The 26,434-nt window shown below is 47.6% G+C and overlaps 1 protein-coding gene across 1 annotated transcript in view; it reads right to left on the bottom strand.

Annotated features, from left to right (window-relative positions):
• Positions 1–26,434, bottom strand: part of LOC149858827 (aquaporin-8-like) — a 46,064-nt gene that overhangs the window by 4,223 nt on the left and 15,407 nt on the right. Inside the window, exons 2-5 of the mRNA XM_090060042.1 lie at positions 11,155–11,468; positions 9,884–10,010; positions 5,962–6,173; positions 1,882–2,016 (exon numbers count right to left, since the gene is read on the bottom strand). Of these exons, the coding sequence (XP_089916168.1) occupies positions 1,882–2,016; positions 5,962–6,173; positions 9,884–10,010; positions 11,155–11,435 (755 nt within the window). The 5' untranslated portion in view covers positions 11,436–11,468. The remainder of the gene's footprint in view (positions 1–1,881; positions 2,017–5,961; positions 6,174–9,883; positions 10,011–11,154; positions 11,469–26,434) is intronic.

Genomic DNA, 26,434 nt, shown 5'->3' with positions numbered 1-26,434 from the left:
TGGAAACTGAAGGTGGGGTTTAAGTTTTAATTTAGAGACTGGTAGTCTTATGTTTATGTTGGTTTAACTGGAGGCTTGAGCTGTGGCTACGGGAGTGGTGGTGGTTGCAGGGTGTGACTGAGAGGCACTCCATGATATAAGGACAGATGCCAGGACAAAACCCTGCAAGTAGCAGGGCCTCAGTGGGCTGTGTGGATAGAAGCCCAGCAGTTGGCAGACCGGAGCAGCCCTGCGAGGGTCTGGGACCCCAGGGGCTGAAGGCAGTGAGTAAGTATCCTAGAAAGGAGTCAGGGACCTAGTAAGCTATAATCAGATGGGGCCAGAAAGCCCAGTGCAGGAAAGGCAGGGCCAAGGAGGCATAGTGAATGGAAATAGGGTAACACCTGTGGGCTATGGGAGGGGCTGGAGGTCATGATCAGGGCTTGTAGGGCCATAGTTCTTGCACAGAGGGCAAGCTTAGTGCCAGCAGGGCATAAGTGGTGCCATCTAGACATGAGTAGTGCCAATAGCTTTGTTTAATGGACTGTGCCTTCAGTGACAAAAGGATCAAGAGCCTGGCTAAAGTGAAGTCAGACTATGGGCAGCACCTACCAGGGTCACACCAAGACTCTGGGGCAGCTTCCCAATGTGCCATAAAACCCTTACATCAAGGTGTGGCAGGGAAAATTGCAAAAGGGGTATGCTGAGGAGCTCAGGGGGAGGCAGGGTTGGTTTTGCTACTAGGGGGCATCACAGCTGCCCTTGTGGCTAGTCCTGCTACAACAGCAGAGGGAGCTAGCATTGCTCATTGCATGGCACTCCACAACACCCTTAAAAGGATCTTAAAACATCCCTGGCTGAGAATCACTAACTGAGATGTATAAACTTTTGTGAGCAAGAGTTCATTTCATCACATGCTATGCATTTTTAGGTGTGCATTTTCTACCCTACTTTCAACTCTGTTCCTAATCTATAAACCAGGAGAGAAGACAGCCGTTCTTTCTGGGTGCAGACAGAAGTGCAGCTCCCAGCTGTAACTCAGAACAATTCTTGCAAAGCATTTTGAATTACAACATTAACCCTGGACCAAACAGACGTTCAGGGTTGGTTCCAGGGGAAAGAGGAATCTCACTCTGGGCTGGGAGCCCACAGCCAGGTTCCCATAGCAAGGGCCAGGCTCTCTGCCAGTGCTTGCTTGTTTCAGAATGGGAGGGGTGGGGAAGGCAGCGGAGGAGCTCATTCTTGGGGCTCCCCAGCTGGTGCTGAAGAGTGGGGTGGGTAAACTGGAGGCCTCCCCCTTGGGGGGGGCTGCAATATACCCATCCTACCCTCCAGGGGTGCTGAAACCCACCCCCCAGACTGAACTCCCTCTGCTCCCTTTCCCCCCCTCCCATTCTGAAAACGGAGATGGGGTGGGTGGGAGCTCTGCCAGATACAAGTTACAAAAGACTACATTTTTAAACCTCTTTATCTGATACCACCTGCAGTGAGGGGTCAGACTTTCACTCAATCAGCCATTTTTTAAGCTGTTTGCAGCTGTGCACTGTTGTTTGGTCATGAGTACTATCTGCTTGCTGTGGCTAGATCAGGTGAAAATTGTCACTTGTGTCTGCACTCTCTTTTTTCATCATTTTGCTAGCTCTAGTGGCTAGCATGAGTATAAAGGAAGTTGCAGTTTATTTAGTAAAGTAGCCACATCTTATTGTCACTACATATGGAAGCAGATCTGAAGAAGAAGAAGCCACTCTTTGCAGTTACCTTTTAGAGTAGCCCTATAACTTTAGGAAGGTGGGAAACAGGGATAGGCTACAGAAAAACTTTTCATGTACATAAGCTCTATTTGCGCAGCTTACTAAGCATGGCCTTACTCAAAGGGCTAAGCATGATGGATCCTTTACGCACCTGTACAGCATAGAGGCCAGGACAGCACTTGTGAGTGGTCCAATCCAGTATACCCAGTGGTTGTCCCAGTGAGTGGATATTAAAGCAGGACCAAAGGCCCGAGCTGGATTAAGGCAAGATCCAGAGATGGAGCCACTGAAAGTAGAAAGCAGGGACGTGAGTAAGGTCCACAGGATAAAAAAAACATTTATGTTTAAAATAGGCTTGGAGGACCCATTCCTCTCTGTTTAAATCCTTGTCTTGCAGATAATTGAATGAAATCAATATTGCTGCCCCCTAGCGCTCAAATTTGAAGTCAGGTCTGTGGTTTTGGTAACATCTGGTAAAGCTTGTCTAACATCTCTTCCAACTATTTACTCGATCCCATACAAGATGTTACCAAAAAACAAAACCCTTACTTGCATACTCACTGGACCATCACAGCTACAACATTATTTCAACCCTTCTTAAAAAACTATGATGTTTTTGTTTCCTGGAATTCAGCTTTTCAAAGTCACATTTTTCAAGTTCTGTTTCAAAAGCAAAATGTAAGCATCTCTCTTCCTTTTTTGTTTTAAAGCAAGCAAGTAAATAAATGAAAACTGGAAGTTTCTGTTATCATGTGGCTCAGAAAAAGTAGCCCAATATTATGACACAAAATAAGCTTGTGAGTGGTGGTACTACTGTGAAATCACCCAGCATACAGGGTGCCTATACATGAGCAGCGAGGCTGCTCCGGTGTGCTGGAATTCCAGCGCGTCAGAGCAGATTCAGTCGAGCACTCCAGCAGCTTCCTCCATCTCGTGTACCAGTGTCCCTACAGTTAAAAATGGCAGTGGGGATGCTTGAACTAAAACTCATTGAACAAGCTTTAGTTCAAGGGCCCCCACTTCCATTTTTAAGTGTGGGGATGCTGATACAGGGAGCATGTGGTGCTTTAATTGAAGTGGCACCCCCAAAGCATGTGTATAAGTGCTCATTGTAGGGGGTGCACTGGCTGCGGCTTGGCTTGTGTGCAGCTTGCAGGCTTGAGCAGGATGCTCAGCCAGAAGAGGGAGGCCCCCCCCACCCCCCTCCTGAATGGTGCATTTACAATCCCAGCAGAGCTCCCAGGAGGAGGGGTCCCCGGGAGGTTTTTGCCATCTCTTGCTCTGTTTGGACCTTTTGCAATTCAGGGCAGAGCCCTGGATGGCTATAAAAGAACAGCATGTTCAGCTGGGAGCTAATAAAAACCTAGTCTATGCGATCTTCCTGAGAAAACCTAGGATTCCAGACTAGCCTAGAGACTGACATGACACCTCGTTTGAGTGACAGAAGTCATTTGTCACTCATGAGTTACCTTGTTCAATAACAAGAGGTTATCCAGTTTGGAACATATCAAGAAACTGATTAACAGCCAGAAAAAACATACTAAATCAGGACAAGACATCTATCGCATATGGAGAATGTCTCTTCCTGCATATAAACACAAGTTAGTCGCAAAAGAAATATTTACCATACCAATTAATCAAGGATGGACATTTCATATGGTTACACACCAGACAACTAAGAGTCTGCCTGAAATCAATCTGAATATAGCAAGATAAGCTGGAAGAGAGTCTTCATTATTCCTTTTCAGGTGTCCTAGGCATGAACCCGCATCCTCTTGCATTATGCAGTTAGCGTCAGTCTTCTGTATTTTAACTTTTGTGAGTAGGCCCGAGCTTAGCATGAGTTTCAGAGTCATCAAGACCACTGAGGGACAAGAAGAAGAGTAGAGCTGAGAAAAGCTCGGGAGACCTGCCCCAGCAGGCGATAGCCCTAGGCTCCTGAAGACTGTGCTGGAGAAGCCACTGCCAGAGCCTCGGACCTGGGAGCAGGGACAGCCTGCTCGGGCCCCACACCATGTACACCCCAGTGCACAAAGTCTTGGTCCTGGGAGTGGTGAGAGACCACTTGGGCCTCGTCACGGGGCACCTGCCCTAAGGCGATCTTGAAGCATCGCTTGTCCCTTTTCTCCCACAAGGACACTGGGCCTGGGCCTGGGCCTGGGCCTGGGCCGAGCCCCATCCCTTGCCTCAGCAGAAGGCAGGGCCTTGGAGGTGCCCAGGGCTGGACCCTGGCCTATGAAGAAGGAACCCCCCGCGGCACACCAGAGCAGCAGCCAGGTCCACAGGGGGGGAAAACAAGCCAACTGCATCCCTGCTCAGGACAACCGTGAGTTGAGGGAATAGGGGTTTTGCAGGGGAGGGGCCGGAGAAAAGGGACCTCCCAACCCCGCTCCTTTCAGAGAACTGGGTGGGAGCTGCACCTAATATTTTGTAAACTGGTTGTACTGTGTGAGTTATGTTATATTTTAGTTGGTAAATAATTTTAAGGTTGTAATTTTCATTGGAGTCTATTTTTCTTGTTGTTTAATATGTTGAGAATTATATTGGGAATCTGGAGGCCTGCATGGGATCGCCCTGTGGGCTTAGTGGCTTGCCTTAAGGATCTCGGGGTCCTGGATAAGGGGGCCACTCTCAAAGCATACTCCGTGCAACCCCATTCCCGACTATAGTTATAAGTATGTGTATGTATAAGAGTGTATAGCGGGAGGGCTATGGGGCTGTGCCAGACTTCTCCCAGGGGGCACAGGCCCCCAGATCTGCACGTGGGATGACAGCATGATGCTACTGCCGGCTGGGGTCGGCACCAGCACTGGGTTCTTCCCGGTGCAACACGTGCCGAGGGCTGGGAAGAACCTGGCACAGCCCTCCCAGGGGGCACGGGCCCCCAGATCTGCACGTGGCATGACAGCAGGCTGCTGCTGCCAGCTGGGGTCAGCAGCAGCACCAGTCTTCAGAGGGTGCCTACAGGACAAGCCTTATGAGGAAAAACTATGGGATCTGGGTCTGGTCAGCCTGGGGAAAAGAAGACTGAGGGGGGACTTGGTGGCCATCTATATGTATGTAAGGGGTGAATATTGGGAGCTGGGAGACAAACCGTTCACTAGGGCACCCCAGAAGAGGAAAAGGAGCGAAGGCCATAAACTGTTAGAGGACGGTTTCAGGTTGGATGTAAGGAAGAACTTCATTATGGTAAAGGTGACCAGAATGTGGAATAGACTTCCCAAGAAGGTGGTGCAGTCCCCAACCTTGCAAGTCTTTAAGAGGAGATTGGACAAACACCTTGCTGGGACCACTTGATCTCAGCAGTATTCCTGCCCAGAGCAGGGGGGTTGGACTCAATGATCTTTCGGGTTCCTTCCAGCCCTTAACTTCTATGATATGATTCACTCCCCACAGATGAGCCACCCAAGTTACAATCCTCCAGAATCCCTGGATGCACTGCCAACCATTTCCAGTTCTGGCACCAAACCAACTACCCATTCTGCCTCTGGGGGTGTGACCTTCCCACTCCAAGGGGTGCAAACCTGTGCAAACTGCCTGCAGAGTATATGCCAGGTAGCCATGTCACAGGGCACAGAGGGATCCAGGAGTGGACTCTAGGGAAGATGGAGGGAGAGCAAGCTCTTCCCAGGGAGAATAAGGTGGATTGGGTGCCCATGAGCTGGGGCTTCCTTCCCAGGTCAAGGCCAGTAGCTTCCCCCAAAGGTGCCTTCCATCACTACTCCCAGCTCCCACCTACCTTGGGAAGCATGACCAGCACCGCTACACCTCAAAATCCCAGTTTATTAAAATATGAAACCTTCTTTAATTCCTTCCTCTTAAATTCTTTTTATTGCTTTTTATTTTATCCCTCAGTGTCTGACTTCCTTCATTTCACTATCCTTCCCCCACTCCCCATTTCCTTTCCACCTCATATTTCATTACCCACTCCCATCCCACTAACTCTTCACCTGCCAGCTTCATGTTCTTTACCCCCCTTCCCCAATCTCTTGCACACCTCCACCTCAAGCAGGGATAGAAGTCTGTCCTGGCTCACCAGCCATGTAAGGGGAACTTGCACCTAGTCAGGCCCCTGCTTGCCAACCCTCTAGTGGCAAGTTTTAGCTGTGCAGGTGGGGAAACAGTCAGAGAAGGTTTTTAGCCTTAAGGTGCAACTTCTCCAAACTTGAGCTAGCACTAATACGGATTGTATTTAAACAGCTCAAAGTACAATATATAGCAAGGCCCTTACCTAACTAGGATACCCGTGGCAAGGGCAAAGCCAATGCAGAATGGAGCCAGTGGAGTCTTGCTGTGCTCAGCCAGGCTTCCCATCAGGACAGCAAGGAGGAGGAGAAACGAGAATGTCAGCTCTGCACAGACAGCCATCCCCACTGTGCAGCCTTCTTGCACCATGCAGCCCCCTCCAGTCCGGTTGAAGAAAATTGCTTCTGGCACCATGCTCTGCTCTCCACACCACATCCCAGAAAGGAAAGAAGGAAATACAAATAACAACAAAGGATACAACCAGACAAGGTTCTTTGGGTAAATCTAATATCTTTTATTAGACCAACTTAAATAGTTGGAAAAATTCTTCTTTGCCAGCTTTCAGGTACAAATACCTTTTATCAGGCTGACAGAGGCTTTATCTGAAGATGCTTTCTCAGCCTGACAAAGGGTATTTGTACCCAAAAGCTTGCAAAGAAGACTTTCCCAACTATTTGAGTTGGTCTAAGAAACTATATTGGATTTACCCAAAGAACCTTGTCTGCCTCTGTCCTTAGGCCAACACAGCTATGACCTGTACCCTTGAAACAAAGAATACAAGGCACACTCTCCCAGGTGCTGTTCTGTTTGAATGGCTACCACAGTCCTTTGCTTTTCAGGTTGGTAGGAGGGGGTGAAATCTAAACTTTAATAGTTAGGGCACTGGAAAGAACCAAGTACCCCATACAGGCTGACTGGAGGGGTGTGAACTCCCCAAAACAGGGCTGGCTGCTATTGTATGAATGAGAGCACACAGGAAAGGCAAGGACTGCATGCTGGTGACAGTGTTGTCCCCTGCTATGAACAGCTGATAGTTAATGCAGTGTTAACACCAAGTGCATCTGCATGTGGAGGGGAGCAGAACAAGGAGGCCTGTGAGCTGGGAAGCTGTCTCCCTGTGATATGTTCTTGACCCTGTTCTGCTTCTTTTCAGGGCCATGTTGAACACTGAAAATAAAGCAGACAGACACATCACAGTGAATTATCCGGTTCATTCACCAGCAGTTTTGAGGCACTTGGGTTACTCTGCCCTCTGGTGTCCACAGTGGACCAAAAGAAATGCAAACATTTTGAACTTTTGGTTCAGAGATGATACCTTTTATTAGATCAACTAAGAAATCACAAAAAATTGTCTTTTTCTGCAAGATTTTGGGCTCTCATGCCCTTCATCAGGCTCAGAGCAGATTAAAGATGGTAAAAAATCCCCATAGGTAGGAAAGAAACTTCATTTTTGCAGAGGAAGCTGAAGATGGAGCTCTGTCCCTAAGGTTTTACTCTTGTTGTCTGTATCATTTAACAAAACAGAGAGCAAGATCCTCCGTTACTAGTGCAAAGGGCAGAGTCATTCTCAAGGCATCTGTAGCAAACCCAAGCTCTGAACCGCTCCTAAGTCTCAAGTACTTACCAGAGTGCCTCCAGGCTGCCTGACTTCTAGTATGATGTTCTTCCCTAGGTAATATTGTGCTCTGTGTGCACATTGTGGCACCTTGGATACTGACCTTTGCTAAGGCAGATAAGGTTGGGCACCATGGTGGAACTTGCATGGGGTGACATTGGCAGGTGATTTTGAATAACCTTCCCTTCATAGCTCTTCTCTAAAGTCAGGAGCCAGCCCTGGATGCCTCCATACCCTGCCAAATGCTTCCAGGGCCTGAGACCAGGGCTTGATGTGGGCACTGTTCTCAGCACATTCTGCCCCTGTGTGGATCCCAAGATGGTACAGCATGATCTCAGCATATCACACACAGGAATGCTCCACTGGCATTCAGAGAGGCTCAGCGGATGCACTTTTGTTCCATACTGCACCCACTCTATTACGTGTAAGATGGATGGGTCAGTTAAACTTGCTCTGCACAAGGCAGTGGAAGATGTAATGTGGCTTATGCAATGTTTGCTGTGTTAGCCCTCTACACATGGCCTCACTGCCCTAATAGGGTTTTTCAATCCCCGTTGCTAACCTACCTATCACATCCAGTCACTCCCATTCCAAACCATTGTTCAGTTACTGAGCTCAGGATGAGGATATTCTGAGCCAGCTCTCCTGGATGGGTGGTGATGTGAAATTGGTTTTGCACTGGACCAAGAACCTATGAGAAAGCCCACACTCTGAAAACTCGTTTTTCAAAGTGTTGGAAGTGGAACAAGGGTGCAATAGATAGGCATGGCCCATATGTTTTATACATAGGACAATATGAGGTAATGCTATGGTGAATTCAGGCCTTCTTTGCTGGGACTGCGTGAGAAATTTTAAAACCCCAGATTTTGAGGATGACCAATTAAACTATTTTCATAATAGGTGCTGCTAAAGAGTCCAGCCTGAGTCTCTCTTGCCTTGTACTTTGGTCCTGATTCTGGCTGCAGTTGAGAAGGGGTAGGAGAGAGAGAGAGGCAGTGATGGCTGCTGAGCGTTGCAGTGGACCCTGGAAGTGTCCAGGGATCACGGGCTGTTCAAATTGATGTTGCTTTGTAGCAGCAACCATAGAGCTGTCCAGCATCCTGGAAATTCAGAGCAATGTACTCAGGCCACAGCTCTGCTCTTCCCTAAAAACCTTTCCTGTCCCCAGCCATACCTCCACCATCTTCCTTGTTTCCTAGGTAGTAAGCAGGAGAGAATAAGACCATCCTGCTGTCCTTTTATCACTGAAGGACCCCTTTTCTGCTGGATATATTCCTCAGGAGAGAAATCCACTAGTTTTGCAACTGTTGTACATACCTGGAGTCAGCTTAAACCAGGCTCTATATAAACCAGATCAAAGCCTTTGTCTTGTCATTTTTGCCTATTAAAAGTAGGAGTATGTGAGTGGGGACTATGGCTCTCACTTTGCAAGACTGAAAACAGGACACAGGGGTGATCCGTCCCTCCTGTGGGTTATGCAGCTGGTGTTTTGATTTGTGTAGCTATTGTGGCTGGGGGGAGGGAGGGGACACAACACACTCTATAGATGCTTGCTTGCCATGCTTGGTGACTTCTGTCTGCCAGCATTCATCCGTCTCACACACTCGATCTCCAGGAAATCTCTAGAGAACAAGTCACTCGGCAGGGAAGGTTGTGGCTACATTTTGAAGTGAATGCTGGAACACACCAGGAAAGCAATTTTTAATTTCTGATTGCAATCAGCATTAGACTGGACACCTGTTTTCAAGAGTTATATTACTTCAGCCCCAGAACAGAAATGTTATGTGACCCAGGCATCTCCTCAAACCATTTCTTGTTTCAAAGTTCTGCTCACAAACCAGCTACAGCTGAAGGATCTTGGAGGATCATTTCGGCTGTCATGGGATGGCCTGCAGAAGACAACACCTCCTACCCAGTCACTAATCATCAGGCATCTCCTAAGTGATGGGCCTGTTTTCTTTTCTTAGAATTGGGAAGACCATGGCAGCACAAACACACAAGGTTTTCTACTGCTATGCTGAGAAAGACAGCTCTCCAGGCCACACATTTAACAGATTATCAGCAAGGCATAAATAGGATAGAACATAACCTTCAGAAGTATGGAGGTGAACAGCAGATTGGCACTTCTGCATTGCAGCTGCCAATGCTACACCTGCATGCAGGAGATACCAGGGCAGGGGACTGGGCCTGGTTTGCCAGTTTGATTTATGTTGGCTTCTTTACTGAGGAATGAAACCCAAGGAACTAAAGTTCTGCAGGTCTTGGTGGCTTTAGTAGTGACATGGCTGGTGCATTTCCCCACTTGCTTATGTGTGGGTACTTACCTGGTCTCAAAACTGTACCACTGGAGAGCTTGGGACGTCTCTCAAGTACCAAAGCACCTCAAACAGCTTTGTTAAAGTATTTTCTGTGCTTTCCCTTCTCAAGCACTGGGGTCTCCTTTCTGCAACACATCTGATCTTCCAGCTAGCAGCTGTGCCAGCCAGTGTCTGCTTTTGTGCTTTCCACTTACCTTGGCCAAAAGAGCTCCTAGCATTCCTCCTGATAGCTGACACAGCCAATATGGGAGAAGGAGAAGTGGGGAAAGGCCTCCTGCAGCCAGAGCAGCCAGGGTAACAGCTGGGTTGAAATGGCCACCACTGCAAAAGGAAAGGGGTCAATTGTGCCCACACCAACCACAAGGAAGGACACTGAGTGCCAGAGACCTCCAGTAGGTTAGGCTGCAGTGCCCTGAGCATGCAGAGCCTACGCATGGAGGTCTATGCCACTATCAACATCCTGGTGATAGAAAACACACCCCTGAGAGATACTTTGTGCCAGATCCTCAGACTAATTCATTCTGGATTTATGAGTAAACCCCTCCCTTCCTTTCCCCTCTGAGAGCTTTTATCTCTTGCTCTCATGAGTTGAATTGTGCTGGTTTTCAGTCTATTATGTGTGAGGGGTACATCTAACTGTGAGTGACAAATTATAGTGAAGAGCTCCTAGTGGTAGCACTTGAAGCACTGATTTGTAATCTCCACTGAGGCTGCGGAGAATTGTCCTCCTAAGAGACTCATATATAACTTGCAGGCAGATGAAACCAGGATGCCGACTGAAACAGAATCTAGTCTCAGAGTAATTCCTGAAAAAACACCAGCATCTTCCAGTTCTCCACAACCTACCCAAGCTCCAGCCCTTGACTTAGTCAGGGCCAAGAGCACCTTCATGATTCCTGTTTAAGCTCCCTTCACCTAAAACTAGGAAGGCCTCCTGCTTTCTCTAGGATCAAAAGGTGGCTAACTATAATTTTCTGGCTAACATTTCTAGGATTTAATGTGGAGTTATGCATCTTTCTGGGTGGGATAGGTTCACAATAGTGCACCACCTCCTTGTGGTGCAGTGAGCAGGTGCTAAGTGGACTCAGATGTTGGAGTGCAATCCTCTTTCTACACTAATTAAGAGCCTGAAAAGACATGAGTGCAGAAGGTGAGTGGGTCTTCCTCCTGCTTGTTAATTATTGTGATCTGGTGTTCAGGCTGAGACGAAGACACATTACAAAAGTAGGTGTATTAACTGTTTTTTGCAGGCTGGACTATGATTGCATGAAGGCCCCCTGAGTTTACGTAGGTGCTTCATAAGTGGAATAAGATCTGGTTCTAGGTCACTGCAGGATCAGAGTCTAATAGAGTGCAGACTGTTAGGTAGTGGTTCAGGGTTGATTACATAGCCTGATTTGACTTGATTATAGACCATGCCTATGTACCCATCCTACCTGCAGAAGAGGAGACAACTGCCCCATACCTTATTTTCCCCAAAACTGCTACCATGATCCCCAGCGAAAATCCATGAGCAAGAGCTGGCCCCATGGGCCCTGCCCCCTCAGGGTTGGTAATCACAGAAAGACATGCGGCTGCCACAAACAAGGTGCTGCCCATCAGCTCAGCCAGGCAGGGCTGGGCGTATTTCTCAAAGATGGTCCGATCCTCTGGCTCTTTCCCAGGCTCTGCTTGGGCAAGGATGGAGGTTGCTCCGACATTCTCCATTTCTGTCTCCAAAGAATATTTTTTGGTGAGAAGAACCATCCTTGGGAGGTCTGACACCTGAGATGATGCCTACTGGGGGAGAAAGGAAAATGGTGTTATTTCCCCACTCTGACCAGCAGCACAGAGGACCCTACATCGGGAATGACCCCATCCACTGTAATCTGCGTTTTTCCTGTTCTCCCCAGAGGGCCTTAGGAGGGGCCGTGCCTCCCTTCTGCCCATAGCAGCAGAAAAGAGATGAAACAAAGACTGAAACAAAATGTGCTGAAGTGCTGAGCTTTCCTTTCCAATCACCTGTAACATGGAGTGATTTCTAGAAACACAGAACTGACTCATCGGGCACTTTTATACATGCTCTGGGCAGTGTAGGGAGGAGAGAGGGGTGCTTTTATTAGCAAGCCATGCTAATTAAAAATGCCCGAGCAGCATCTATATCAGCATCCCCAAGCTGAAAAATGGCAGCGGGGCACTTTGAACTAAAGCTCATCAAACGATTATTTGAGTCCGCTCCAACATACTAGATTCCCAGTACATCGGAGCAGGCTCCCTGCACGTGTATAGGAGCCCATCAAGTCCAGCCTCCACCTTTCACAGGCATCCGCACCAAAGAGTTTCCTTTATTAAACTGATCAAGCTCCATCCCAAAAGGAGTTAATTTTTGTGCTTGCCACTACTGTGATTAGGAATCTGTTCCAGAACCTCACCAAAACCATCTTCTAAATTGCAACTGAATTTACTCCTGGCTGGTTTGATCCTGTTTAGTTTGGTTCTGTAGGTTAAATAGATCTTTCATCTGTTCTGCCATAACGAGGTTTCACCTGGGATTGCAGTACATAACAACGAAATATAGGGGCCCAATTTTTTTGTTGCAGTAAGCCCCAGCTAAGCTGTTTGGCAGCAGAAAAGAGCCTTACTGCCATGGAAACAGACTCCTGAGTTCTCCACACAAGGGCTTTAGGGCTCTGTGCTAGTTTTGCTCTCAGTCATTGGTGTCAGAGGCAGATAAGGGTGGCTGCAGAGCATTGTGGTTGTCCTCTGTTTTTAGAGGCCCATGGCAAATAGAGGGTGAGGTCTTTACGAGCAAAAGCTGCATCAGAGTAACCTAAACCAGTTTAAAGCAATGACATAGGGAGCCAGACAGGCTTCCTGTTGTTTCAGCATACAGAGGGCAAAGGTAGCTTCAAATCAACTTTAGCTTTACTCTGTTTCCTTCCCCAAGTGCAGCAAGGATGTAGTCAAATACAGCACCTACTAGTTACACAATTTTGTCCAGTGAGGACAGAATTTTCACTTTTTGTGGCCAGACGTCAATTTTTCAGCCACAGAAGTGTTTACTCTAGACAGTTATGACCAGTTTGTAGTTTATGACCAGCCCATACAATAGGGCTGTGTGAATCTTCGGGTGGCGATTAAATTCAGAAGAGATTTGGCCCTATTCGATGGCTGAACCTCCAAATCCAAATCGAATCAGGGGACCAATTTAAAGGTCCGAATTGATTCAAAGCTCTCCAAATCTTCGGAAAAGATTTGGAAAGCTTTGATGATTCGGGCAATCCCTGGTGGCTGCAGCAGGAAGCTGCAGCTGACTAGGAGCTGGTAAATACTAGGGGTGGGGGCGGGGGGGCAGGGGACCATGGGAGGACCCCTGCCAGCCCCCTTGACCCCTGCCTGCTCCCCCAGCCCCTGCAAGCTGTCCCCCCGCCCCAGCTTGGTACATTTAAAAAAATAGCCCTGGTGTTCACCCAATGCTGCCAGGTGGAGGCAGTGATCCCTGCTGCCCCCCACTGCCCCCCACTGCATGGGGGGCTCTGCCATGAGCCCCCCAACCCCTCCAACTCCTCCAGCCCCACCACAGGTGCCACACCCAGGCCAGCTCCAGCCCTTTAAGAAAAAAAACCCAAGTAAACCCCCGGGATTCACTGCTCCTGCAACAGCCTGGGGGCTTCAGGGGCTTGTGTGGGGCAGCGCGGGGCAGCAGTGATCGCCCCCCGCTGGCAGAAGCGGTGGGTGAAGGCGTTTTTTATCTTAAAGGGCTGGAGCTGGCCCAGGTGGGACACCCATGGAGAGGCTGGGGGAGTGAGGGGGGGATCAGGGGGCTCATGCAGAGCCCCCCACACAGCATGGGTCAGTGGGGGACAGCAGGAATCGCCCCCCACCCGGCAGCACCTGGTGAGAACCATGGCTTTTTTTTAAACAAGTGCTGGGAGCTGGGGCAGCCATTGCTGGGCGGGGAGAGGGGCAGGGGATGGGCCTGGCTGATTCAGAGATTCGGCAGCTGCTGAATCTCTGAATTAGATTTGGCCAAATCAAATTGGGACAGTGATTTGAATCACAAAATCAAATCACTGTCCCCCAAATCAGCCAAATCCAAAGTGAATACTAGCCACTTTGCACAGGCCTACCATGCAACACAGATGCAAAAATATCTGTGTGGCTACTAAATATCTGCACTGGGCTATGCACTGGCCAAGCAGGGAAGAAATGGAGTACTGTATTTGTAACTTCTAGAGTGGCTAAGACTATCCAGCAATGTAGCACAAACCTAGAAGTTCAAATAGCTTTAGCATCTATATGTTCACTAATAGAGCCACAGAAAAAGACTCCATCAAAGTAGATATCTTTTTTAATCTACCAGGGCAGGAAGCTCTGTTTACAACAGTTTGCAACTATCAGTAACAGAAAAGAATAACTATGAGACAGTACTAAAAAAGGTTGAGGAGTACAGCATGCCAAAACAAAATGAAAGCCTGGAAAAGTTTAACTTTCATAGGACAAAGGAGAGAGCATGAGACAGTTGAGGGGTGTGTTACTGACTGCTGAGTCAGACTTGCAATTTTGGAGAGTTAACAGAGTCCCTTATGAAAGATCAAATACAAAGCTTAAGAAAAGCCTTCTAGAAAATAGTTTTCCATCTATTAAATCCTCTGTGAAATCCTATGAAATATGAACTTTGATTTCTACCCAGAAGAAATTTTTCAATCTTTTCTCCAATGCCTGATGAAGGGTGTTTGTCCCCGAAAGCTTGCAATTAGGCAGGGAGTATAAAGGAGAGCAGCAGATGGGGCAGGGAAAGGGGATTGAAGTGGCACTCAGGAGAGCATGGGGCTTAAGTTGTGGCATGCTTGCCAAAAAGGTTGGCCCCCACTGTACCAAAAGGTCAGGTAGAAAGTAATGCCTCCTAATTTTTATCTTCTAAGCAAGCTACCAACATGGAGGGTGTTCTTGATTTCTTGCTTGGGGGCCATAGTAAACTCAAAGGTTTATGTCAAGACCCTGAAGGAACTGAAACCTTTCATGCAAAGAGTTTGACGTGACACGACATGACAAAGACATGCCTGAGGTGCTGCTTCTGCACAACACTTGTCCACACACCAGCTTACACCCCAAAGAAGCAATCTGATTGTCTGGATGGACTGTGCTGCCCCATCCTCTGTACATCCTCGGAGGTGAATGATGGACTATGAAGGTGATATTTTTGGGGTGAAAGCAAAGTGATGGAGTCTGTGACAGTGGCCATGCAGCAAGGACAAAACCTTGCACAATGTCAGGATACATGTCTTTGCTCACCAGTGGAAAAAAAGATCAGTGACGGAGAAGGAGACTAAAATATAGCTCTATGTTCAGCAGTGAAGTACAACTTTTTGGTACAAGTTTAATAATTTTACAATAATATTTGACTGAGAAAAAAATTGGAGGCATTATGTTCTGACTGACCTTCATATATTTCAGATATAGAATATACACCAGGAAAACATTTAGTCACAGCAGATACAGTATCCAGAACCTATGACGATCTAGAATGACCAGGTTCCAGAGTCCAGCATAGTCCATGCTAATCTGGTCAGAAGAATGATTTTCATGGCAGATAAAATGTGTCGGTTGTTGTATAAACTACTGCTCAGGATGACACTACAAAAAGCAATTGTGGCAGTGCACCTTTGGGTGCCTGCCAATTTAAGGGCTTGAGCCGGCTGCAGACCAGCCTGCAGGTGGGAGCAGACCCAATCAGGTGAGCACATGGCACCCAGGAGGCTGCCTGATTGGTGGAGGGCTGGGCAGCCTAGGTATAAGTCCAGGCCCTGACAGGAAAGCTGGCAGTTGCTGCAGGGATGCTGCTGAAGTAACATTGCCCAGCTGGAGATCTGCTGCTCCCAGAACATAGTGGTGGTTAGGGAGGAGCTAAGGGGAAGGAGGGGGTTCCTAGGGACCCTCGGGGGTCCACAGCCCTTAGGAGGAGGCTGAAAGCCTGTGGCTGTGGGAAGGCCAGCCTAGAGTGAAGGGCCAAGATGACCTATTGAGAGAAGCCAGCTAGGCAAGGGCCCAGTGAAGGCACAGGCCAGCCTGAACAGAAGGGGCTTAGAGTATGTGGGCCTACAGAGGGGCTAGGTAAGCCCTGATTAGAACTGATGAGAGCATAAGCTACTGAGGAAAGACCTGGGGAAACCCAGGGAGTGCAGCTGACCTTGGAGGGGTCTTTGCAAGGGCTCAAATAAGCCCAGTGAAGTAAAGGGATGTTTTGCCTAAAATCTGTGGGGCTCTAAGCAAGCCTGGTGTGAGAGGACCAATTTATGGAGGGGCCCAGAGAAGACCCCTATAGAGTAAGAGAGTCAGCTGCTTATAGATTGATCCCAGGGCTCTCCTCTGGCCCAAGCTCTACTTTCCTTGGGCCCAGGAGTAGTCAAAGGGCATATGCACCCACCACGGGGGGTCAGCTAGTGCTGCAGAGGGTGTGGCACCCCGACTGGCTGGAGAGTGGGGCCAGGCTCAAGGGGACAAAGGTGTCTCGTGGGAGAGACCACCTGCAAGATGGTAAAGGGTCAGTTCACTGGCAGTCTGATATGACTGTGGCTGGAATCAGCCACCTGATAGGAAGTATCCTGTAAGGGGCCTGAGAGAGGGTTGGGGCCAGTGACTGATGGCCATGTTATAAGGTGGAGGCTAGAACAGAGTGCCCAGGAGCGAGCAGCCCACAAAGAACATCAAGGAGCCCAGAGTGGGAGGAGAAAGACCAGGGCAGATGGGCCTGCAATGGTCCTGGAGCATGACCTAACACTACACCCTGCTGGGGTTGGGTGGTGTGGCAGGAGTTCCAGTGCTGGAGCAGTCTCCAGGAAATGCCACACTTGTGCCTCCCTAGTGAAAGGCAAGTATGTGTGACTTTTGCCCCCCAAGTCCAATGTGTGACTTTTGCCCCCCAAGTCCAATGTGTGACTTTTGCCCCCCAAGTCTGGGGTGCACCAGATTGCTGATGGCAGGGTCCTGTCAGCAGCCAATCGACAACCGGGGAAGGGGGGGGATGTTCCCCAGCAGCTGATCACCTAGCCAGCGGTGAAACCAGAAGTGCGCTTCCACTGGCACTTACAGTTTCGCGGCTGGGTTTCCAGGGGGTACAAGGGGTGCAAGGCCCAGAAGCCCCAGTGAGGGGGTGAAGTAGTTACCCCAGTGAGGGGGCAGAGTGTGAGGGTAAAGGAGCTTAATGAGAGGGAAGGAGCCCAGAGTAGAGGCCTTAGAGAGGGGGCATGGGACCACGTTTGGGCTGGAAGCCTAGTGAACTACATGATCCACAAGCTGAGAGAGTGAGAACAGCATTTGGAGTGGCCCAAGAGGGTGGGCCCGTATGGGAGAGAGGGCTGGCTGCTCAAGAACCTACCCAGAGAACCTCCACTGGCCCAAGCTCGGGCCAGGACCATGAAAGTCAAAGGGCAAGAGCCCTGTAACAGGGCACTGAGGCGCCTGCTACTTGTGGAGCAGGAATGAAGAGGCACAGGTGCAGGTTGCTACAGCAACTGGTGGGAGTCAGCTGACCAGAAGGGGCAGGGCTTGGCTCCTATACAATTCCCAGGCTAAGGCTGGGCAGGTGGTTCCCTGCCAGCAGCCCTGGGGGAAGGAGCTCTCCCAGAGCAAGCAAAGGGGAAAGGCCAGACTGCAGGTACAGCTCTGAGACTGGGGGAAGGATAGAGCACCCCTGATGCGGCAGGAATAATGTTATAGCTGAGCAGCTTGAATTTATGTTACAGCCCAGGGGATTGTGTTTTGTTTCTTGTTGTATAAAACACCGGAGTTTTGGGAGAGGCTATTAGGGGTTGGAGAGGGCCTCCTAGGGGGCCCTCCGCAATGTGGGAACCCCAGCCCTGGAGAGGGGGGCAGTGAGGAGCCCCAGAGAGGGGGGCGCAAACTCTGGTGCCAGCAAAATGCGATCTTAAAAGCTGGGGAGCTCTGGTGAGCCTGTGGTGCAGCTTTACTTTGTTTTGGGTTTTTTTGTGGCCTCGAGGCTGCAGGCTCGGGGTCGTCCCCAGGTTTTGGGCTTGTAGCCCTCCGGCTAGGGGGTTGGCACCCGGGCCTCTGGACCAGGCCCCAGACTGGAGCAGCAAAAGGGGCCCCGGGCCTTAAGACAATGGAAAAGGCTGGAACCTTGGAGTCAAACCCTGTTTAGTAGGTTTAGATGGGGAGGCCTAGCTAGAGAAAATCAGGGGTCAGTCCCACATAGGGGAAAGGCCCCGACATACCCAATACAATAGGCAGCCTCCCGCTCGCAAGAACATCATCCTAATTTCCATCAAGATGTGGCAGGAAGGTGTAGGGTGGGACATAAAAAACCCAAAGAAGGATCCAAGGGTACCCCATGCAAGGCACGGAGGACTAGGAAGATAGTGCTGGGAAGGGCAACCTGTTACAAGTGCCCACCATGAGGGGCGGCCAGAGCCAGTGGCCTGGAGTCCTGACTAGCCTAGAGGTGAGGCCAGGGCCTGCAAGGCCAAAGGTCCTGGAGGGGGCCACTGCCGAGAAGGAAAGGGAGGTGGGGCCTGTGGCCCAGGATGATGGTGGAGATTAGACCTCCTGTGTAAGAGGGATCCAGGTTGGGGCCCAAATGTCAGTTGGGAATATAATGGGGCTGGAGCCATATAGTGATGCGATCTGTGAGGCATGGGACAGGGTAAAGGAGAGGTTGGAGCCGTGCATTATGCCCTTGGCATCAGGGCATTAAATGCTCAGCCTTCTACCTAGAAACAACTTTCCAGGCCCAACAAAGGTGTGGCAGGAGAGTCAGGTGGTCGGGCTTGCTATCTGTGCTGGGTGGCTTGGGAAACATGTATTCAGTCCCTTTTATCAAGGGAAAGTTTTCAGTGTGAACAGCATTTTGTTCAACTCAGCATTTATTGTTCCAAAAGTATTACAGACAGATTCAGTAAGTGAAGTTGTGAGGGACATTTGGGCATTGAGAAATGGAAAAGAATCCTGCAAGGAAACTGCAGATGGAAGGCAATTATTTCAGGTGGAGGGCCGCTTACCAAGTTTTGGTAAGCTGTCAAGGGCCACATGGGTAGCCTCGCCCCTTGACAGGTGCCCCGCCCTGTGGTTGCCATCTTTGGACTGAAGTCCCGCCTCCTAACCCCTGACCTTTGCCACCAGGAGTCTCTCCCCTTGCCTCTGGAAGTACTCCTTTCAGCAAGAGGCTTTGCCATTTCGGAACTAGAAAAATACCAAATTATATTCTAAAAAGCGAACATCTAAAACATTCTTTAATTTGATTAAAAAAAATATTTTTGCCCCAGTTTACATGTGTTATTGTGGTGTACATAGAGGTGATTGCACAGTAGCTTAAAATGAAGCCTTACTCTTGTATGTTGTGGGGGGTGGGTCATGGGAAACTGGTGCCACCGTAGTTAGGGGAGACACCCCCCCATGACCAGTCCCACTGACTAGGGGGGTGTCCCTCACTGCGGATCCTGCTGACTAAGGAAAGGGGGTCCCTCACAGCGGATGACTGCAGCCAATCACTGAAGCGGCTTCCAGGAGTTTCTGCAGTGAACAGCCAGCACTTGCAGGGGGGGCATCGGTGCTCCTGCAGGCCAGATAGAATGGCCTGGCGGGTCGGATCTGGCCCTTGAGCCATATTTTGCCTGGCCCTGATCTATGGGATGCAAGGGTATCTGAGCCGATGGGAGCAACATGGAGATGCTATGCAGATCTAACACTTAGAAAGCATCCACAAAGATGAATTGAAACCTTTTAGAACTGCAACACGTCTTTATGCTTTATGTGTTTGAATTCTGTTTGTGGTGCTTGGATGTGTTTTGGGAGGAAGGTGTGTGTTCGAGCTTGGCAAATTGTTATCTTTACCTATTCTGGAAGGTGTCTGGGGAAGGGTCTGGTTCCTTGTAGTATCTGCCTCTTGTTGGAGTAGTCTGCAGCAGCTCTCCCTAATAGAAGCTTGTTTGTCACTCTTACTTTCAATAACAGGTATTATAGTTTCTGGGCTCAGGACGTCATTGACTTGTTGATTGAGTTAGCAAACAATGCAGTCACAGATCTGCATAGCTGACTACACATGCTCAGTATCCAGCACATGGGTAATAACATTGCAAATGGTACGTAAGTGCCCAACTGCCACTTACACAACTGGAAAACTTTTTTCTGCCCTTAGTGTCTCGTCTGCAAGTATTGTGAGTTGGTTGTTGCAGCGCAATGGCAGTTGTTGCACTGCAGGTACAGTGCAATCACACTGCAGCTGTACATCTGAATGCCTGTGATTTCCACTAACCTTCATGTTAACCACATGGTTGAATTTTGGATTCTACCTGTTCTCATACTGCACAGTAATTGTGTACTCCCTGATACATACATCTATTACAGAGTCAAATAAATAGGAAGATGTCACTGCACTGTCATCACAATACAACTACAGTGCAATTACAGCTGCTATTTGCAAATGGAACTGTAATTTCTAATGTTCACAATAATTAAATTATTTGAGAAAAGCTACTCATTGCACATCTGCTTCTTCGGTGGTAATGCCATTGACTTCAGTGGACTTATTCCTGATTTTTGTCCTGGTGTAAGCAAGAGGAGAGGCAGGCCTCAGATTTAATTGTGGCAAAAATGCATCTGGGACTGTTTTGTACATCTAGGGCCAGATCCCCAGCTGGCATTAATCAGCATAGCTCTGGGGAAGATCATTTATACCAGCTGGGGTTCTGACACTTTCATCTGAAAACAACAGAATATATAGATTTATAAATTATTTGCAGAAGGAGCTGTACTGTCTATGCAAACTGTACTGTCGCCTATGTGCCTAGTAGGGCTGAAGCCCTTAGACAGCACTGCAGCAGGGCTTCCAAATAATAGTAATATAACCTTACAACTGGGGCCAGTGAGACTATTTAGCCTGTAAATATACCAGTCCTTGCACTGCAGGCTGGTGTATCATGAATATGCTAATATAAAAAAACCTTACAAAAAGCTAACCTAAGATTAATACTAATGAAAATACTTGAACATATACTGTTGGTTAGGTCACAAATAATTCATTCAATTGAGTGCTTGATCCTCATTTAGAGCTTCTATACTGTCAAGGCTGTTGTATCAGGAAGACAGGTGTGGTGTCTGGGCACCTCCTGGCACAGTGCATTGTATAACGTGACCAACATCTGTCACATGTGGTTCTTTCCCATTTCTCTGAGGAGAAAGATTGCATCTAAAACAAGTAGATTAAAGCATCAATTATTTTTTATGGGAATTTTTTTCTAAACTTCCCATGAAAATATCACTTTCTTGACAAAAATGTATGTTTCCTTAGAGAAAGGTAGAAATGTTCAATTTGCAAAGTCTTGAAATTTATTGAAAACTAGTAGTTTTAATGATCTGCTTACTGCTTTTTCTTTAAAAAGTGGAAAATTGCAAGCAAAAAGAAAATATTTGTTGTGGTTGTAACTTTTTTCTTGAAAAAATGTTTAGGTACGAATGTCTCATCCCAGGCTAGAATACATATCTACCAGAACTTGATACAAGTCTGTATGGAAACTCTGAGGGGATGAACTGTACAATGCCACCACCTATCTCAGAGGTTTTCCAAAGAGAGCCTGGATATAAGATTATCATGGACAGTGGGGTTTAACTACTGGAGCTATAATTGCCTTGTTGGTGTGGTGGTAATCTTGTTGATCCAGGTGTTGGAGAAGCTGAGTTCAAACACTTGCAGTAACTTGACATATTATTTGGTCCAATATAGCAGCATATGGGCCTTTATCTTCATTGCAGAGTTGCCATGAGTGATTAGCCTGGCCTGAATGTGAGTAGCTCCAGCAGAAGCCTTATCTGAGTTACTGTGTCCCTGTACTCACTAGTGTGTGTTGCTGAGACTTCTTGGAGGACATTTTATAGTTCTTAATGCTGCAGTGAATTAAACTACTCTTTGCTTCTATCCCAGTAAATTATTGGAGAATTTGGGGAAAACAGTGAAAAGACTTTAAAGGCTATTGGCACTCAGAGGATTTAGCCTGTGTCATCACTGGTATGTGAGCAGAACACCAGCAGAACTCGGATTACTACCTATACCCCAGGCCAGTCTGCATGGGTTGGAAATTAACCCAAACATTGATGAAAACGTGTTTCTGTACAAATGAAAGGAAGGCTAGGGGCAAAACCTGAATGCAAGCTCACTTGCAGTAAAGATGTTCCCTAGTAATTAGGGCTATGTAAAGCTTTGGTCCCTGATTCAATTTGGCAGAGATTCGGCCCAATTTGGTGGCCAAATCTCCAAATCCAAATCATATCAGAGGGCCCTTTAATCTCTCCAAATAGATTTGGAACCCTCCGAATCAGATTTGGACATAAAAAAACATTTAAAGCTGTCTCTATATACCTCTAGGGAGCAGGCAGCTCGTGAGTGCGTGTGGAGTGTCCCACAGAAGTTCTGCCAGGGAGCACACTGGGGGGCCCCACCGTGCCCCTCTGGCTTGGTTACTGGTGCCTCCTGGGTCTGGGGGGCACCCAGGGTCCCCCTGTGGCTGATTGCCAAACCAGGGGGAGGTGTTGGGGGACCCCCTGTGCATGCCCCAGCAGACCTGGAAGTGGACTGGAAGTAGTTCTGGTCCACTTCCAGGTTCACCACTGAGCATGTGGATGGGCCCCCCCACTCCTGTGGGACGCTCCATGCATCACAGCATTCACAAACCACGCTGGTACCTCAAGGTACCAAGGTAGAAAAAAGCTTGTAAAGCTGTGTCTGTGTCCAAATAGCTGATTCTCTGAATCAGCATTGAATCTTCAGATTCGGATTCAGTTGAATCAAACTGGGGACAGTGGTCCGAATCAACAAATCAAATCACTTCCCCTGATTTGGGCTGAGTGTGAATTGAATAGGGCCCACTTCACATGTTCCTACTAATAATATAAAGTACTCTTATGGTCCTTCTTATCCTTAATCTTTGAACTGACTTGTCTTCATTTCTCGGCTAGGGACAGAAGTTATGCATAAACTGGTTTAAGTGATCGGACACCGGTTTAAACCTGTAACAGAACAGAAGTTCAGTGCACATAAACCACTTTCAAAATGGATTAAACTGGTTTAAAATAAACCTGGTTGAATTTCATATCAGACTTAACTGATTTGGGTTAAGCCAGTTTATGAAATTTCTGTCCCAGACCCCTTCCTGGTTCAAGTTAAATCACAGTCCTCCAGCATGCTTTACAGCCCTGGGCTGGGCTGGGCTGGCCTGACTGCTTCAGCAGAGAATGGTTGTTGGGGGAAGAAGGAAAAGGCAGGGACTGCCCCCCACCCCCCGGCAAACCCTGGTAAGGGTCTGGGGCCAGGGTGGGGAGTTAAACTCCTCTTCCCCTGAGTACAGAGCTGCCCTGCCCTACTAAACATACTGCTGGCTGCTACTATGGACTACAAATCCCAGAGGCACCTGGAAGCAGGAAGAAGTGATAAGCAACCCTACAGAGTCCTGCTGCTGTGATTCAAGACTGCAAATCCCAGAGACCTTGGGGGTAGCAGAAAGCAGAGCAAACACACAGCCCATGCTGGCTACATGCCAGAGAGTTCTGCTCCAGTGCCGCCCGGCTTCTGGCCTGAGCCACTGCAGGCATGTGGCTGCATTTCCTGAATCAAAAGTGAACGTCCAGTTGTTTCTCAGTTTAATCTCTGTAGTTTAGACTAACCTGCAAAGACTGGATCGATTCAGTCTTGGGCTTTTTGACTGTCTGTATTTAGCCCTACACAGCAAGTAGCTCTCTGTTAATCTCAGAGTCATAGTTTCTTCAGCCCACTAGCTGGCAGTAGTGTTCTGTTCATTAACTCCGGTATGTGGATCTTTCTAGCTTTAATTTTATTATGTACTACTTCAGGTCTTTTTCATCCCACAGGCTGAAAGCACAGTTCCTTGCTTGCTGCTTGGCTGCTCCACTGATGGGTCCTCAGATGAATCATCCAGCTCGATGGCTGGCTGTGATTGTAGCCAGTATTATCATTTTGTGATCTTAATTCATGTTAATATTTTGCCTGGGAATCAGTCCATCTGTGTTCAGCCCCCAGCTGTACTTTGTTGAGAAAGAATAGGGCAACTGTGTACAGCATGTTTCTGCACATGAAAAGCAACCATGTGCCTTCAGTGGCTTTTAATTTACAGTACAGAAAAACAACAGCATGAGCCAGTCGAAGCCAGAGGTCACAGCATGAATGTCTCTGTCTGACAAATTGCAGCAGCTCTGAGGGCAGCTTGGCTGCACCTGTGTACATAGGGAGAGCACTTAGAAAACCCCCTCATACCTCAAAGCAAAGACAATCAAAATGAGTCCCTTTTGAAATCTGCTGACATTTTCCACAAAAATGTGTCATTTTTCCCTTGGTCAGCCATGATTTTATTCTCTACAAAAGTGGTTTTCAACTTTTTTTCATTTGCAGACCCCTTTTGAAATTTCAAATGGAGGTACAGACCCCTTTGAATTGTAAGTGTGGGTATTCACATGCTTTTGATTTATAGTCATCTTTCATGGACCCCTTAGGTATAGTTTGTAGACACCCAGGAGTCTACAGATCAAAGGTTGAAAACCATTGCTCTACATAATCACTTAGGCTGCTTACATATGTTTAAAAAAATGGCACTTTAAACTTGGCACACCTGGATCAAACCCAGCACATGCACAGCAGAGGTATTGGGTTATTTTGACCTGGCTTGCCCAAAGTCTGTATAAATCAGGCACTTCACTGGGACTTTTGGTGCTTTTCTCTAATGGTTGATTGAGTCGGGTTTAGATAAAAGTGCCAAAAAGCCCCACTGAAGTGCACCGTCTATACAGGCACTGTGGAGCTGGGTCAAACTAATTTGCTGTGGTTTTTGTTTTGTTTTTTCATATCTGTCAGCAGCCTAAGAAATAGGCTGTCTCTAGAAAACACCCCATAGTAGTGGTTCGGGTATAACTATCCACCCAAGATTTCTTCCTTTCTTTAAGGGGCAAGTCATTTACTACTGGGTCCAGCAGCAAAAGGCTGCCTGCCTGCCTGTCGGTGGTAGATTGGAGAGATCAGGCTGCAATAATGCCAGTAATTTTTCCTTTATTGCCTTTGCTGAAGCTGTTCAGTGAGAAGGGAATTCTGTTGTTCAAATAATAAAAATAAAGGTGTTGTGCCAAAAGGTATATGTACTTTGGTGACTGAGAAGTGAGGTGATCCCCACAGCATTTCTGAAGTCACAGCTCCTTGGGGTCCTACTGGTCTACAGAGATTGTTCCATTTGTCCTTCTGGGCCAAGCCAGGTGTAAATCAGCCCAACTAATTGGATCTTTTCCCTGTCCCTTCCCCCCAACCCCTCCCCAGAGCTACTAAATGAATACAGGACTTAACATTTTGTCACAAGACCCCCATGACAGGAACATGGAATTTGAAGCAAAGTAATAGGCTCTGGCATGACTCTGGGCCCAATCCTCCTCTGACTAAGGTCAATGGGAGTATTTGACATTGACTTTGGAACAATATTGGACACAAGATTTTACCTGGTCTGCCTTGTTTTCCTGTGGTGAAAAATAGCGTTATGCAGCTCTAAATGCATTTGTCCTGAAGTTAGTTTTGATAAAACAAGGGAAGCCTGGCCAGGAGGCTGTGGTAGTACACTTAACTGCCTCGCTTTATCACTGCAGGAGAGCAAGAGACTGATCTTGCTGTCAGTCTTATCAGTGCAAATGGCAGCAATTCCACAGAAGTCAATTTGTCCCTGGTTAGATGAGTGTAAATGGAATTAAACAGGCCAATGGATTTAAGTCCTGCTGTAAATAATCAGCAAAAATAGTGTGTGGGAGGGAGGAAGTAGATACAGCTTGTTTAACGAATATTCATCTATCACAAAATTCAACACAGTCATTCTCTTTGCAAGCCCAGAAATTATTTCTGTCCTGTCTACTGTAGTCCCTTCCTTAACTGCACTTTCTTTTGTACTTGAATCCCTATACATCTTATTGAATTGGTTGGAATAGCATCACGGTTGAAGGTCAAAAGAGAGGTGTATTAGCAAAGCAGTTGTGGGTGAAGTGGGACAGGACTTGGAATAGCAAGGGTGCTGCAAGAGAAGTCTAAGGTGCATTAACAGAGCTGTAGAGTGGGGGGGGAAGGGAGAGGAATAGCAGGAGATGTTGTTAACAACAATTAGGCTGCATTATCAGTGCTGAGGAGCACACAGAAGTGGACCAGCAGGGGTCCTGAAGGTTGGGGTTGAGATGCACTGGAAATGTGTGTGAAGGAACCACGTTTGGCAGCTACCTGCATTAGGTTCCAGTTATATTCCCATTTACGGCCAAGTAAATCAGGAGTGACTGCAATGTAGCCAATGGATTACTCCAGATGTAACTGAAATCAGAATCTGGGCTTTCTTTTGTAGGAGCTACTGCTCTCAATCTCCCTCTCACAAGCACCAAATTGATACGTGATTTTTAAAACTATGTTGCAGAATGAATGTGCCCTATATAGGATCTGCTACAGGTTTTTTCTGTCTTTCCAGATACCTGTTTAATTCTAGGAGATGGAATCAAAGGAGGAAAGCAGGAAGGGGATTTGATTTCTCTTGGTACAGATTTAATGACATATCTTTGGGTTGATTTTTTTTTTTAATGCTCTTTTTAATTTTAGCAGAATTCTAATAGCAGGGGATTTGTATAGTTATGGAAAACAGTCAGAGATGCAGACAATAATCCAGGGGTTATAAACAGCCTTTGAAAGAGTAGTTTTTAATCATGGAAGGTCAGGATGCATCTGTTTTCCTCAGTGG

Source organism: Crocodylus siamensis, chromosome 8 (assembly GCF_052110815.1).
Source record: "Crocodylus siamensis isolate JL-2025a chromosome 8, ASM5211081v1, whole genome shotgun sequence".
NCBI classification, from domain to species: Eukaryota; Metazoa; Chordata; order Crocodylia; family Crocodylidae; genus Crocodylus; species Crocodylus siamensis.
This window is presented reverse-complemented; position numbering and strand designations above follow the sequence as displayed.